This window comes from Azolla caroliniana, unplaced genomic scaffold (assembly GCF_043228905.1).
Source record: "Azolla caroliniana isolate FFs.n. ecotype wild unplaced genomic scaffold, voAzoCaro1.0.p SCAF_2, whole genome shotgun sequence".
In the NCBI taxonomy this organism is placed as follows: Eukaryota; Viridiplantae; Streptophyta; class Polypodiopsida; order Salviniales; family Salviniaceae; genus Azolla; species Azolla caroliniana.
This window is the reverse complement of record NW_028230437.1, coordinates 20464164-20481190: the sequence shown is the minus strand read 5'-3', so window position 1 is coordinate 20481190 and position 17027 is coordinate 20464164. Positions and strand designations below refer to the sequence as shown.

General features: G+C 47.1%; 1 protein-coding gene across 3 annotated transcripts; it reads right to left on the bottom strand.

The window, feature by feature from the left end:
• Positions 1-589: 589 nt before the first annotated feature.
• Positions 590-3038, bottom strand: LOC147867536 (2-oxoglutarate (2OG) and Fe(II)-dependent oxygenase superfamily protein). Of its 3 annotated transcripts, none has more exons than XR_015529360.1 (5): positions 1692-3038; positions 1270-1419; positions 1099-1169; positions 934-1014; positions 590-859 (listed from the first exon to the last, which is right to left on the bottom strand). XR_015529360.1 is itself a non-coding variant. In XM_087315321.1 (5 exons), exons 1-4 carry the CDS (start codon positions 3000-3002, stop codon positions 953-955), a joined length of 1620 nt encoding a protein of 539 aa, XP_087171447.1. In that variant the 5' UTR covers positions 3003-3038; the 3' UTR covers positions 590-859; positions 934-952. The 3 variants fall into 3 exon arrangements, 2 of the variants coding, with proteins under 2 accessions (XP_087171447.1, XP_087171448.1); XM_087315321.1 differs by having other exon boundaries at positions 1244-1419; XM_087315322.1 differs by lacking the exon at positions 590-859 and having other exon boundaries at positions 875-1014.
• Positions 3039-17027: the final 13989 nt, after the last annotated feature.

Genomic DNA, 17027 nt, shown 5'->3' with positions numbered 1-17027 from the left:
GAGTCCTATGTTTGAGGGTGCAGGAATGGCAATGCACAGCATCTATCAGATGTGGTAACATTAGTGGTTGTGCGAATGTTAATGATGCTTTCTATTGCATTAAAAATGAGAATTAGGTTAATTTTCAAAGCATTCAGAACATAGTGTGGTGTGCATGTGTAACAATAGCAATGGATAAAAACGAGATCAAATAAATAAGAATGATTGCCTCTCAGAATAACTTATTATTATGTACCCTCATCAAATTAATGGTTCCTATTGCAAATTAACCAAAGCAATCTGGAAACGTCAATTCTCTCAATTTCAGAGTGACTCAAGCTAATCAGCAAATGGAGATGGGACATGGCATTGAAGGTTTCCTAAGCAATGTATTGGATGTAGTTGAAAGGCAAGCCAAATGGCTTACAGATGTAACCAATATAAATATAGGCATTTTAACACGTAACCAAACATTAACAAGGATTACTTATAAGGGAGAGCGTGGGTGTGGTGAACAATGCAGGCAATTTAGAAACTAATCAAGTGTGAACAGGAAATGACTTATGTGGGAGAGCACAGGTATTCTGTAGAGAAGTCGTTGCCCATCAGAATTACTAAAGATGTAGATTACAAACTGTAATTATGAACATGTACATGCAAGATCATGAAACATAAAAAGAAGTTTAGCTAATCAGTACATCATCATCCTCCTATATTTCTCAACTCACTTCGTATCAATAGATCCACCACGTTCAAAGATACATACACATAGGATTCTTTTGAAATGCAAATTTCAAATATTTGTTACAGCTTTTGAATGTTCTGTAAATACAACATGATCCCAAAGAACTTTCATCTTGTCCATTTCTGACCTCCATACCTGTATAGAAAACAATATTGCAAGTTATCAATTAGGCCATTTTCCTATTATGTTCTCTGTCAACTAATACTCACCTAATCATTTCATTATGCATTATGGGAACGAAGCCAAAAAGTTGTAGTATGCATACTTGATGTCAAATTGCATGTCATACCCTAACAAACAAAAAGAGCTTCAAATGTTAAGGAATTCCCGGCTGAAGCTTATGATACAAGATTTATCCATATCTTGAAACTTACAAAAATTGAGTGCAATTGTACGTCCACTCAGATCAGGAGATTGCCTAACATGATGGAACCACATGCTGGGCCTGAAATATAAACAAAGTAGGATTTAATGTTTTGATATGTTGCAAGACAAGAGAAATCAAGTTTGTTTACCCACAGGTATAAGATTTCCCCAGCTCTTACAGTGCACGTGAACGGCTTCGGACCATTGAAATACTCATGAAACTCTGATTTTGCCATGGAAACCTCGCTTGGTGGTGGATATGGATCCACACTGGCCCATGGAACAAATGTGCGAGGCTCATGTTGTTGCAAACTAAATTCTCCATCATTCTACACATGCAATGATGTTATTTATACATTCTTATCAGAATAGAGTGATAAGATTAAATTAAGAAAAGAGCTCTGAAATACCCTTGCAATTTTTTTATTGATCATATAATTAGTTGCTACAATAACACGTGTAGTTGAGAAAGAGGTATACATTGACCACATAATTAATTGGTCAAATAACACATATTCTTCTTCACGCATAGGTTTAACAGGGGCAATTGGGGAAAGTCATGAAAACTTATGGACATTAGGGAAATCAGATTAGCATTTACCTTTGTGTAATATGCTGAGGGATATTCCCGTATGTAAAGACGATGCATGTCTGTAGGTGGTAAGAGTGTGAAATGCTTTTCTCCTGTAACCACTGCATAGAGATTCTCATAGTGATCTTTGTGGAAGGACGTGACTGATTTTTCAGTGCCAATCCATAGATTTACTGCTTCAGGCATACATCCCAGCGCTTCTGTGGCCCAAGGGATATGAACTTCTGCATCATGAGCGAGCACACCATATTCGGAGAGAAAACATCCATTTTGCTCTTGAGCATATGCTACACCATTTCCATTTCCATAACTAGAGTTTATGATAAACTCTAGGGCTTTTGGGAAAGGTATTCGTTCTACATGTGCAGTTGCAAACCAGTTCTCTTTAAGTTTCCTTTCCTCTAAAGGTTTGTAATGAGAACATTGTGATGAACACATACAATTACGAGTATCTTCTTCCTCATCTATGTCAGATGTAGAATTCTGGTTTATTTCACCATCAATATCAGGTATAGAATCCGACACCACCATCGACTGATTCAAAACATCTTCTTTTCTATCAATGTCAGATGCGGAGTGATTGAATCTCTCCACATCTATATCTGATACGGAATATATGGCACTATCATATCTTGAATGTTTAGAATCTATGCCCTTACCATCTCTTGAATGTTTAGAATCTATGCCCTTACCATATCTTGAATGCGCATAAGCTAAGTCATCACGCCACGTTGAATTTTCAGAAGTTCTGTAATCAGCACATCTCGAACACTCAGAATTTACATCATTACCACATCTTGAACCTTTATTACACTTCTCTTTCTTAATCTCAGTACGTAATCCATTTCTACATGTCAAATCCTCCTCAAACTCTAACCTCTCCTCATGATTCCAAAAACCGTTCTTCTCTCGGTTTCCACACATAGAAACACCAGGAAGAGGTTCAGGAAACATAGGAACTACAGCATGACCATGAGAGGAAGCACGTTTCGGAACAACAAGCGAATCGGCGCGACCATGGGGGGTGAAATGGAGACTAACCTGTTGATCCCTGAGGCGGTCGACAAGGTAATCGTTGGAGGTCCACAAAGAGAGGGCAGGCCAGTGGTCGATGGCGTGAGAGATGATGCAGGGCTTGTTGGGGAGGACAAACTCTCGGAGGAAACGGAGGGGAGAAGGCTGGCCAACGAGGCGATCCACCTGGCCGTGCAGTCCCAGAGACAGTTGTCTCACCTCTCGCCATAGCTGCTTCTTCCTCCTCCTCTGTTCTTGTTCTGCTCCTCCTCCTGCTTCTTCTTCTTCTTCTTCTTCTTCTTCCATTTTTAGTGAAAGAGAAGGAAACCCAAAAAACAAGAAGCAAAATATCAAAGATTTTGGATATAGAGATGATGGAGAAGTCTCGAACATTTACATACATACTTTCCATCTCCTCCAAGTCAAACAAGTCAAAGTCAAGTTGTCACATGTTATGGTCATGTCAAGTCAAGTTATGGGCACACGCGGGAGGAGTCTCGGACGTTTACATACTTCATCTCCATCTCCTCCTCCAATCAAGTCAAGTCCCAAAAAGTCAAGTCAAGTCATGACATGTTATGGTCATGTCAAGTCATGACATGTTATGGTCATGTCAAGTCAAGTTATGGGCACACGCAGGTATCTTTGATAGAGAGATGATGGAGAAGTCTCAAACATTTACATACTTCATCTCCATCTCCTCCTCCAATCAAGTCAAGTCAAGTTGTGACATGTTATGTCATGTCAAGTCAAGTTAGGGGCACATGCGCACCCGTGTGCCGCCCACGGCATAGCTTTGGACACTTCATCCACAGGACCTTCTCCGCACATTCTCTTTTCGACACCTCTTAATCAAAGGTGCCCTCTCGTGGCACCGGAAAATTGTCTTGCCTCCCACCACCGAGACCCTCCCAACTGAACACCTCCGCGTTGAAAGGGAAGACGACGTTGCCACCAACTATTGTGATTCCCATTCTTTATTAATCCGCCCTACCATCCATGTATTCACATAATTTAGTTTATCATATACACCACTTGTTTTTGTATTCACATGGCTTTGATAACATGCTATTCTCTAATCTACCTTGCGCGTATTCTTAGTCAAATTTGGAATTGGATATTGAGAAGCTGGCATTTCCATTTGACAAGCACATTTGCCAACACCTATTGAATCTCATGAGTCATGATTCCCATTCTTTATTAACCTGATCTACCATCCATGTATACTCATCATTTAGTTTATGATATATACCACTACCTTTTGTTTTCGCAAGGCTTTGATGATGACTTGGCAATTCTCTAATTTACCTTAGGTGAATAATCCTTAGTTAATTTTGGAATTGGATATCGCAAAGCTATAAAAGAATCTCCCCAACATGGACAAGTAAATCCTAGTTGTTGTATGTTTTTGGGGCAATGTGCTCTACTGTTGAAACTTCCTCTTCATTTGAATTTCCATTTTTCCTAGAAACTTTTAATATTTTGCATGCCATTGTTTCCACTAATGTGGATTTCTAAGCTTGCTTATTTCTTCTTTTTTCATGACCATCATCTAAGCTTTGTCAACTATAGTATTTGTTTGAGTGGGATAGATCATTTGGAAATCTTTGTCACAAAACTCTTGGTGTTAGTTTAGTTTTCTTTGACCAATAATATGGATTAGAGGTTGAAAAACAATGATTATTCATCTTAGATGATGCTAGTGGTTTTAAGTGGCTCAACTCATTGTGATAGAAAACTAATACATATTTGCACCATCATGTACTCAATGATGGAAACATGAGAGTCCAAAGAACTTTAATCTTGAGGGTGTAGTCGTTGATGGACATATCTATTTGTTTCATGTTGTTGAGCTCTTCCATGTTCGAGCTTGCAAGTTGGCATGTTGGTGAAGAACATCTTCTTCAATTTGTTCCATTTGTTTGTCCATGTCTTTGCATCTTTCATATTGTTGAGCATTTTGTTATGCATGCATGTCGTAGACAATACGTCGTGTGATTCTCCCCTTGCTTCCAACTTGGGTAGGCATATTTTTTGAATAGTCTTGAATGTAGACGAGGAATTGGTACATCTTGTGTGCCCAAGTACTTGCAAACCTTGTGTATCCTAGCTTCTCATTAGGGAGTAAGCTACCCTTTTTCATAGTGGGTTTTTTTCCCCTTCTCATTGTGTACTTTCTTTGACTTTCCATCTTCATGATACATGGGTTGTGTTGGAGCTCTTCCATATAGGAGGTGTGGTTGCCAAAGGCTTCTCTCATAAACATAAACATGTAAATCTTAAGGATTGTGTGGTGGAGCTTGTTATCAAAACATCTTATATAACAACATTTCTTGGACCACTACCCTATCTTTCTAACTTGATTCATAATACCATTACAACTTCCACATAATCTCTAAACTATGGATTACTCAAATCAAAGTTTGTTTCAAGGCTTCTCCTAGAACTCCATGGACATTAACATGTAAATCTCAAGGATTGTGTGGTGGAGCTTGTTATCTAAACATCTCATATAACAACATTTCTTGGACCTCTATCCTATCTTTCTAACTTGATTCATAACACCTTTAAGACTTCCACATTATCTCTAAACTATAGATTACTCGAATTATAGTTTGATTCAAGGCTCTCTCGTGGAATTGCTAGTTGTCTTTATTTTGTTGATTTCAAAGTAGTTACACCATAGCATTGGGTTTTTCCATTGTCACTTTGTCAATTACTTACAAAAATCAAAACATTTTGAAAAATTTCCCACATATCTTGCTTTGCACAATGTAGAATAAATATTTATAAAAACTCACATTTTACAACCCTAGGGTTGACGATGACGACAATTTTTTTAGTGGTTAAAAGTAAATCACAATAAAAATGCAGGTGTCATATATTCACTTTAAAATGATTATGTAAATTAACATCCCACAACCTTTATAATGGCATTGAAAACGTAAATTCATCAACCCACGGATTGTAAACAATGAATATTAAATTTTATAATAAAAATTGGTGAAACAGTTCAGGTTTCCGAGGTCTAGAACCACTTTCATAAGTTTCATGATTTTTATATTCCATATTAATCAAAGAGATGTGAGATGGGTTGAAATATAGGTAGACTTTCTTATCATCCTTCGAGCTCAAACATGACCTATAAGGTGAAAAGTGAAACATTTTTACATAGTGTACATAGACTTGAGTACTAGTAGTGACTCTTGATGTCCAAGAATTTACTAATAAACTTTGCAATCAAGAGCGTACATTGGGACTTTGAGAAGATTGTGTGTAGGGAGTGGATAGGATTGACGATGTGTGAAATGCAAACTCGAATGACTTGGTCAAATACAAGGCATCATACCAAATTGTGATACTTTGATTCCCAAACTTGTTTAGTGCAAAATATGAAAACTCGATGAGGGTCCTCATATAAGAGGCTTCCGTGATATTATCAACCATCTACAAAAGGGATACCAATAAACTCGTGCTTTGAGAGAGGAGCACTCAAGATCCTCCACATTGTTACAGTATATTTCCTACAACTTAGGTGGTCCCACAATATTACCACTAGCAAGATGTACCAGAAGTATGCCATGTACATCCACAAGTCTTCTATAACGTTCCTAGTTATGTATACATATACTAGAGTGCAATTATGTGCTTATCTGTGAAAGACATGATGGTATAATGGCAATCTTGAGTCAAATAGATATGTAACAATGGTTGTCTCCTTCTTGGAGAAACACCTTCGATTACTCCCTTGAGTAATTGGGTCAAGGAATCGTGCTTATGTAGGAGACTAAGGTAGGGGCAAGTAGGGCCAAACGGTTTACACAATAGCCGGCCACAATTGGTATTCCACTTAAGATTTAGAAATAACAGAATCGAAAGAAAAAAGAAACAGAAACAAACATGACCCAAAAAGTAGGTGTATTGATTACTGGATATAATCGATTATAAGGCAACACTGGGCGATTATATTAGTCACTCTCTCTCTTCTATATCCTAACATATGCATATATTCACCCCCCCCTTTTTCCTTCTGTTGTTCCACGATTTATATAGCCTATTCTCTCCTTGGCGTGCTTCAACTACTCCAAAACTTTGTTATGTTGTATATCATTCTGAGTGCTTCACGTTCCGTTGTTGAATAGTTATTTTCGGCGGCCGAAAGTCGTTTGCTAGCATAGTACACTGGCGATACCAGTTTGGGGGTGTAATTTGCATTAGAGCGATTCCGATAGCCACGTTGAAAGCGTCAACAAACACATGGAATGGTTGTGACCAATGGGGGGGTTGCACAACCAGTGCATGCGAGAGCATAACCTTGAGAGCCTTGTAAGTTTCGTCTTCTGTTTTCGTCCATCGGAAAGGGACTCGATGTACCGCCGTGTGTAGTGGTGTCGTGAACTTGGCCAGATAATGCAACATTTGACTATGCCATCTAATTTGGCCCAAGAATTGGCTGAATGCCTTCGCTGTGGTAGGGGTCGAGGTGCTCAAAATGACCTGCACCTTGTCCGGATCCATAACGATCCCTTGGCGGTTGACAATATGCCCTAGCAGAGCGTCGCTAGAGACATAAAATGCGCATTTCGCGGGGTTCAGACGGAGCTGAGCTTGTCGACAACTGTTGAGAATCAAGCTCAACATAGTGCAACATGTGAACACACCTCTTGAGAATCTATGATTACTCAAAGGTCAAGAGTCACACCACTACTCTCTACACATTAACTATGTGTCATAGAATCATATTCTATGACACATAACTAATGAGTTACATATTCCCCATGACTACGAGTCTTCACATTCCCAAGAGAGAATGGTTGTTGTAGTTAGTTAATGAAGAGAGAGGGTGACTATATTTAAAGCACCCTCCTCATACTTCATATTAAGTCGGTTGTGACTCCTTGTAATGCTACATTTTGTATTTCCTATTCTGCTTGTGAATATACACCTTCTTCTTGAGTATTCCTTTTTCTATCTATCTTGTGTTCTCTCTTCTCTCCTCTAATTCCTCTCACACATACACATAACGCACATCTATTCCGCTGCACAAGAATCACCATCAATTCTTTACATGGTATCACAGCGATTTGGTAGCTCGATCTAGCCCACTCGCCTCATCATGATCGTGTGTTGTGCTCTACACCGATGTTCAAGAAGAACCAGCTCATCGCTATTGTAATACCACTACATAGCTCGTGTTCGAGAGAGAAGGAAAAGAATAAAGGAAGCTTAATCGACAATGAATACTCAAATGGGGTTAATCGATAATGAATACTCAAATGGGGAGCGCTCTCCCTAGCGAGAAGTTGGACCGAAACAACTTCGCATCTTGGGGGTACAAGATGCACCAATACCTTGTCGGCCAAGGCTATTGGGGTTACATCAAGGGAGCCCGACCCGACCCGAAAGACCCTGACTACGCAACATGGGAGCAAGCGGCAAGTCGAGTGACATGTGTTCACGACCACATGCTCGGCTACATTCGAGAAGCCGAGATTCCAAAGGAAGAGTGGGAGAATCTACGAAAGATTTTCGCTGCCAACACGACCACGAGAAAGCCTCAGCTCCGCCAAGAGTTGAACAACATCCAACAACGAGATATGTCCATAACAAGCTACACCTTGAAGATCAAGGAGCTTTGTGATGCACTCGGCTCAATAAGCGTCAATGTGGAGGATGAAAAAATGGTGCAAATATGCCTCGATGGCCTTGCACCATGGTTCAACGCGATGCGGACCGCCATACTAGCACGAGAGAATCCACCCTCTTTCTTCGATCTTTAATCCATGTTGTTGGTCGAAGAAAATCATGTTTGAACAAGGAGCAACGCCTCAGAAGGCCACATACTCTACACGCATTCGGATGGAGGAGAGGACGCGACCGTGCAAGAAGAGGCTGATTCGGCCAAGGATGAGGCGGACGAGGCCTGATTTATGAAAACAACTCTCAATTACGGCAACAAGATGGAGGCCATTGAGGAACCTTTGGAAGAAGGGGGAGATACCATTCTGGTTCGAGTCGACAAACCTCAATCTAATGCGGATATTGCGGCAAAGTCGGCCACTGCGAAGAAGAGTGTCAAAAGAAGATGCGCGAGTTGGCTTCCACTTACGCCGCCGACTCCGAGTACGATGACTACGGTGGATTATTCGTAATGAGACATAGAGTGAATTCTATGTCGGTGTACGACATCCGGCGTGCATGAACTCACGCCGCACGAGAAGTTTTTTGGAAAGAAGCCGGATCTATCACATGTTCGAATATTCGGCTCCATTGCGTATGTGCACATCCCCGACGAAAAGCGACAAAAGCTCGACCTGAAGTCGGAGAAATGTATCCTCATAGGATACTCACTGGAGCAAAAGGGGTACAAGTGCTATAATCCCTCAACTCGAGAATCTCGAGTAAGTCGAGACGTCGTTTTCAACGAGTCTGCATCTTGGTAGGCACCAGAGACAACTTCGACTCTAATTCTGCTCGACTCGGAATCCGCCGAACAAGAGATAGAAGATGAAGATCGCCTTACGCACATGTTCAAAGAAAGCCCAATTATGAGAAGGCTTAGTGGGCCACAAGAGCCTCCGAGCGATCAAAGCACATCTCGAATGAGTCCGAAGCTGGACAAAGGGAAGGCAAAAATGTGAGAGTATGAAGACGATCACTTCGACGACAACGAATCAACTCACTCCCTCAATAGTGAGTTCGACGGCGTTGACATCTGGACAAATGGAGTGAAGAAAGATTTAGTATCCGCAAACGAGAAGCTCCGCCGATCCACCCGTGAAAAGAACGCCGTAAGCTGATTTGACTACAATGATTATATGGCGTACCATTACGCCTTTATGATGAAGGTAGCGATAGTACGGGATCCGGAAACGTTTTCCGAAGCCGCGAAGGACCCCAGATGGGTTGAAGTGATGAATGAGGAGATGCAAGCACTCTCCAAAAACAAGACATGGGATCTTGTCCTCCACTCACTGTTCAAGAAGGCGATAGGCTGCAGATGGATCTACAAGGTGAAGTATAATGCCGACGGCTCCGTAAACCGTTACAAAGCTCGACTCGTAGTGAAAGGATACACTCAAACACATGGAGTCGATTACGAAGAGACATTTGACCCGGTGGCAAAGATGACGACTGTGCGGACCGTGATCACACTTGCAACGGCGAAAGGATGGCACCTCCACCAAATGGACGTCAAGAACGCCTTTCTTCAAGGTGAATTAGAAGAGGACGTGTACATGGTACAAACACCCGGCTTCGAATCCATCATTCATTTGAAAGTCGTATGCCAACTCAAGAAGCCACTCTACGGCCTCAAGCAAGCACCGCGTGCTTGGCATTCGAAGATTACGCAATATCTTCATCAAATCGGCTTTCGAATGTCGAAATCTGACAACTCCCTCTATGTATGAAATGACTCTAGAAGCTCGATTGTCATCATCTTATACATAGATGATCTGGTGATTGGAGGTGAGCATTTAGTCGACATCAACAAGGTGAATCCCCTCCTCTCCAACAAATTTGAGATGAGGAACATGAAGGAACTTCATTACTTTCTTGGAATCGAAGTAATTCGGATTCCAACCGGCATTATGATCTCTCAATGGCACTACATTCTTAACTTATTATACAAGTTCGGGATGGCTGAGTGCAAATCTGTGGCAACCCCTCTCGATCGAAACCTCAAACTAGATGCCGACTCCAGCACAGACAAGTGCGAGCCGACTCAATATTGACAATTGATCGGGAGCCTCATCTATCTCATGATCAGTCGACCCGGCCTCAACTATCCGGTTGGCCTCCTTAGCCAATTCATGCAAACTCCGCAACATATCCATTTCGATTGTGCTAAGTGAGTATTACGATACGTGAATGGCACAATGGATTACAATGTCATCCTCTATGCATCGGCCACACCAATTCGACTCGAAGGGTACACAGATGCCGGTTGGGCCGGCTACAAAGCCGATTGACGATCAACCTTTGGTTTTGTTTTCTCCCTTGGTAGCGGAGCAATTTCGTGGAGTAGTAAGAAGCAACCAACCGTAGCTCTTTCGAGTACAGAGGCCGAATACAGGGGCACAACCATAGTTGCATGTGAAGCCGTATGGCTCAAGAGGATTTTGAAGGATATGGGCATCTGCTGCCGTGACGTAGCTCACCTAGAAGCGTAGCGTTGCGTAGACAAAAGATAACGTTGTCGCGTTAGTACGCGCGTGCGTGGAGAAACGAGGCGGGACCACCGGGGTCTTGAACCAAAGAGCAGGTGATAGAAGGGGAAAGAGAAAGAGAGTATGAGCAAAGAAACACAGGGGGCACGGCCCGTCAACGCGGAAGACACGAATGGACACAGGGACAGAGAGACACGAATGTTTGTATATTAACAAATGACACAAAAACAACAGAGCACGCGAGCGGTTACAACTGAACAGGCCGGCGAACAGATGCCGATGCCTGCTCGTCTGCGCACGAAAGGGGATAGGATGGAGGTGCTGCCGGAAGCACACGGGCGTTCCTCGAAGCAGCGCGAGCCTCCCGAAAACCTGCAGAGAAGAGCGATGGAGAACGAACGGAGGAGAAGCGTTCGGTTTCGGTCCGACAACACTTCGTCCTCCTCTCCGCGCGATCCTCTCTCCCCGCGTCTCCCTCTCTTTTATAGCTTCAAGAAGGGAGCCGTTTCCTTCATTAACTTCCTACCTACCGAATCTAACTACCTAGGATATACCTTTGTACCTAATTCTCTATTATATACATTAAAGGGCGCACACGCGTGAAGAGCCAGTTCATGCGCGCTATGCACCGATTACGCTAAGGGACGGTTTTCTTCACGACATCCGCCCCCACCTAACCGCGCATGTGCCAAAATTGGGTTCTGGTTGGAGAAAACCGGTCCGGGTTCCGGTTCCTCGTCCATCGATTCGTCCTCCGTTTCGGGCTGTTCGTCGTCGCTGTCCAGGCCTCTTAGATCTGGTTCACCATCGTGGCGCTTCTTGAATGCTTTGATCCGCTTCCCTGCTACCGGGTATTGCCATCCTCGTACCGTCGAGTTCCGCCAGGTGATACGTCCCGTTGTCGTTGGCGCTCATTACCACGTAAGGCCCGAACCACCGCTTTGCAAACTTCCGTGTTGCCCGGTGCTGGTTGTCGAGGCTGCTGTCGTAGACTAGCACCCAGTCGCCTTCCTCGATTTTCCTTGGTCGGAGCCGGTGCGTTAGGTCGAACCGGGCTTTGTCCCTCATCCTCGCCGTCCGTAGTCTCTCCGCCGCTCGTTCCACGTCCTCTGGCCTCCGCTCGAGCTGCCGTATACGCGCCGCTAGCAGTTCTTCCCGGCTCATCTCGTCTCTCCAGTCCACTGTCGCCCAAGAGGAGATCGTCCGTTCCATCGGCATGATCGGCTTCTGTCTGAACATCAGCTTGGCCGACATGAACCCGGTTACCAAACTGTGCGTAGTCCGGTCCGCCCACAAGGCATAAGGTAGCAGCCGTGGCCAGTTCCCGACCTGGCCTCCGCACGCCCGGACTAGCGCTTTGACGATCGGTCCGTGTCCGCGCTCCACCTTCCCGTTCGCCTCCGGATTGTATGCTGTGGTGAGCGAGAGCTTGAACCCTAACCGGTCGAACAGCTCCTCGGCCTCTTCAACGTCCAGCTCCCCGCGGTCAGCCACGATCTTCCCGACGCACCCGTACCGGCATATCACGTCCTTGATCAGGAACCGACGCATAGCCGCAGTCGTTTTGTTCTGCAGGGCTCGGCCTTCCACCTGGTTCGTCAGGTCCTCCCGGGCCAGCACCAGATATCGCATCTGCCCTACGCCCATCGGCATCGTCACCAAATCTACCATCCATTTGAAGTGGATGGCCGGAGGGTATGTAGGGTGAAGCTCGTCCTGATGTCGGACTATGGAGTGTATCTGACAGCTCTCACAAGTTGTCTCGAACCGATGCACGTCCCGGTACAGTCCCGACCACCAGTACTTCCCCTTTAGTTTCTCGAACGTGGCCCATGTCCCACGGTGTCCAGCCCAGGGGCTGTCGTGGTAGGCCTTCAGCAACTCCTCCTGTTCCTCCTCCATCGCCACTACTCGGAGCGGGATGCCATTTCTCTTCTTCGGGTGCTTCCACAAGTATCTGTCCCGGAGAAAGAATCGGTCTGCTTTCTTCCGAATCCGGTTGGCCTCGTTCTTTGTCCATGACGCGTCCGGCGTCATCGTCCTTAAGAATCCCCCAATCTGCAGCCACTCCCCGTCGTACTGGCTCTCGTTGAAATCGTTAAGCGCCGGAGTGCCCCCCCCCCCCCCCCGGTTGTTACGTAAGCCGCCTCGAAGAAGTCCACGCCGATTTCCTCGTCCTCCGAAACCATGCCGCCCTCGTCGTCGAATTGCGCCCTCGAAAGCATGTCGGCCATGGCATTGTCTTTCCCGGAAATGTGTCGTATTTCCGGATCCAGGGACTTGATGTACGCTATCCACCTGAGCATTGCTAGGTCCGGGGTTGCACATCCGGAAACCATGCCGAGAATTGGCAGGCAGTCCGTCTCGATAATCACCTCTGTCCCGATCAGATAGTCTTTATCGGCCTTCACCGCCGAAACGATAACCCAAAGTTCGTGTTTAACCTAGGCGTATCCTCGCTGTTGCTCGCTGAGGACCTTCGCGCCGAACCGGATTGGGAACCGAATGCCGTCCTCATCTTCTTGGTTGACGACCCATCCGATCCCGGTCGGACTTGTATCTACCGTTATGTAGATGGGAGTGCCTTTCTCGTAGACAGCCTTCCGGAGTGTCGGAGCTGCAGCAAGAGCCTCCTTCATCTTTCGGACCGACTCCGTATGCTCGTCTCGCCACTCGAATTTTCGCCCCTTTTTTAGCAACCCGTATAGCGGCTCAGCAACGTGGGCGTAATGCGGGATCCATATGTGGTAGAACGCACATGCTCCCAAGAACCTCCGTACCTCCGTGACCGAGTTACAGTCGGGCTTCATTGCGGAGATGGCTTCCACCTTAGCCGGAGACGGTTTCCGGCCATACGGTCCGCATAGATGTCCGACGACCATGATCTCTGATTGCCCGAAGGCTGATTTCTCCCCGGAGAAGGTGAGCCTCGCGTCCTCTAGCCTCTGTAGCACCCTCTCGCAGTCGTCAATGTGTGTCGCCACGAATTTCCGGCATCCGTCCGGTTCGATCGTTTCGTCCTTTTTCTCCACCGGACATCCCTTGATCGGGATGTCGTCCAAGAATGGCATGGTGATGTCCGGGATACAATCCCTTAGCACGTTGTTCATCGCATTCACCATGTGGGCCACCGAGTTCGTCCCTCCTTGTGGCAGGGTACACATCCGCACTAGGCCGAGAGGAGTCCGCATCGTCGTAATGTCTCTGCTCTCTACGGCTAGTTGGAACTGATCGTACCCCGAGTACAGATCACCAACCGAGTAGATCGACCTTCCGGCGAAGGCCTCCGCGAACTCGTCTATCGTTGGTCCAATTCCTGCGTTCCGAATGGTCATTCTGTTGACTGGTTGTAGGTCTTGAATGAAGCGCAACGTCCCGTTCTTCTTCGGTACGGTAAACCACCGGTTCGAGTACGGGGCACTCGATGGTTCGAGGATGCCCATATTGACTTTCTGCCTCAATAGCTCCATCAGCTCCGGGATGTGAGCTCTCGGTACCGGAATTGGTTTGAGATTCCACGGCACATGCGGTACCATGAATATCACCATCGGCTTCACGACTGTCGGGTCTACGCACCCGATCTCTTCCTGTGAGAATGCGAAGGCTTTCCCGTGCCTTCCGAGCATTCTCCGAAACCGGTCTTCTTCCGCCGGCGGTAGGAACCCGCCCCCACCGATTTTGAGCTCCCGTAGCGTTCTGTTGGTGAAGGTGTGTCCTATGCAGGCCGGATCTCGTAAACTGGGGTCCGACGCGACCCCTTTGATTCGCAACTCACTGCCCTCCGGTAAGGGTGCCGCGACTAGCCTTACCTTCCGGTCCACAGTCTTGTACTTCGTGTTAACCCGGGCCGTCCGATCCGACTCGAGCCCCCGACTGAAGTCCGCGATGACTTCGTACATCTCTTCTGAACAAACCGGTATCGTCCGGTCCTCTTTAAGGCCCTCTCCGACCACCTCTCGAAGTATTCCCAAGGTATCGTCGAAGGAGACCGCCTCCACGGCTCCGTTGATTTCCTCGCTGGGCCTGAGAACTCCGCACGCCCGAAGTCGCTCTTCCACCCTTGTCTTTTCTCGGCCAACGACGCCAACTATCGTACACCCTCCGTTGTCGGAGAAACAAAACTTCCTACTTATGGTACAAGGTTTCTTTGGTTTCGCTTCTATCGTACATTTGTGGGGTTTTCCCGGAGTGTCCGAACTATCGCGGCCCCACGCCTTGACATCCCTCTCTAAAAATCCTCTCGGTTCTCGCCACCGAGGGACTCGCGGTTTCGCTCGTGGTTCGGTCGCACCGTCAGGAACTGGACCGAATGACGCCCGTCCTGACTCTTGACCCTCGCGTAAGCCGACCCGTTGTCTAGCACCTTGGTCTCCATCCGTGCCGCCATAATGTACGGTTCTCCCAGTATGACCGGGTGCGAGGACGTCTCCTGCACAAAGAAGTGCTGGTCTATCTCGACGTCGCCGATCTTGACTCGCACGTTTGGGCAGGCCCCGTGTAGTTCCTCGGTGGCGCGCGTCGCCGCCAGTATCTTCCACCCGTGCTTGGTGTTGATCGGCCATTTCCCCTTCTTGTAGAAGTCCATGGACATTAGGTTTATTTCCGCACCGTGGTCCACCAGCGCCACCACCGGTTCCCGAACATCTCCGATCTTCACCGGGGTTTCCGTGGTCGCTCGGGCCCAGTGTGGCCTCGAATAGTGGCTCTCCGCCCACTCGTCTTCCAGCGCCATGTCCTCTATTTGCGTCGTCCGCACCCCACCGGCCTTTCCGGTTCTGTCTCCGTCAACAACCTCTTCCTCTTCACCAAGTCTACGATGGAGTTGTGGAACTCCTTCTTGGCGATTTCGAGCACCTCCCGCAACGACAGTTCCACCTTGCTGTCGAGGATTCGTTCTTCCAGGACCTTTCGTAGGTCCGTGGTCCTTTCGATCTCTGTGCCCAACTGGTATCCGCCCTTCTTGTGGTTATCTCGGGCACTGGTCTCACCGGCCTCGTTCTGTTTCGGCCCGAATCGGGTTTCATATCTTTGTGAGGGTTCGGCCCCTCCGGTTTTACCTACATGTTTGTCTTCAACCCGAGCCTCGTAGTTCTGGCAAGCTGCTTCGACGAAACCCGTCTTTTCTTCGACTGGGTCACTCCACCCGGTTACCTCCTGGACCCGCTTCTCCGTGCGGTTCGCCTTGTCTTTCCTTAGTCGGGCACCGGTGAGGCCTTCTAGCATCGTTGGCCAGAACCCGACTTTGCTCTCCTTCTGGGCCTCGCTGCCTCCGACCCGAATACCGGCTGCCGCCGAGTAGTGGACGGTTTTCGCGTGCCGGGCCGCCGCCTCTTCCATCAGCCTTTTCATTCCTCCTCGCTCGTCGTTTCGGTTCAGGGCCCTCCGGGTATCGCTGGCGTGCACCCGACCTTCCCACAGGTACACTACCCGACTTCTCAAAGCCTCCGCAAAGTCCCCGTAGTCTTTCCGGATGTGGCCGACCTCGTCGCACCACATGCACCTATTTCCTGCCGGAGGCTGTCAGTCACGAGCCTGTTCGCCGCCTTCCCTCCGAGCCTGGGCGATCTGGAGATCCTTTACCGCCCGTGTCAACTCCTCCAAAGCTGTTCCCCCGGACGAGTCTCTGACCACGTCGGTCGAAGCCGAACCGGTTTCGAGCCACTCCCGGGTCTCATCCCTTTGCGCCTGTGGTATCGGTTCGAGCTTTCTTGCTGCGACAGGACCCGCCCCGGTCGTCCCTGTATCAGCCCACTCCCACCGTTTGTCAAAACAGCCGTAGACTCTTTTTACCACGGCCTAGTCGGCCGTCAGCCCGTCTTCGGTTTCCAGTAAGGAGCCCACTTACTCCCGATCCCGTGCGTCAACCGATTTGACAAACAGTAGGACACAACTTGTGTTCAGAATGGTCCGATCGAGCGCCGAAAGGCACGCAAAGCGTTCCTCAAACTCCCGGAGGAGTACAGACACATTTCTTCCTTTGTTGGGGGACTCCACCCACTCCATGAAGCCCCGCTTCGAAAGCCGAAGCGCGTCATCCAGCCCGTATTTCTCCAGGAGCTGTACTTCGAACTCCTCCCAGGTCCGGCTCTCCGCCCGAACCTCGAGCACCTCCGCATGGATGCCCGGCATCGCCACTTGAGGGAATCCGGCAAGACGCCTC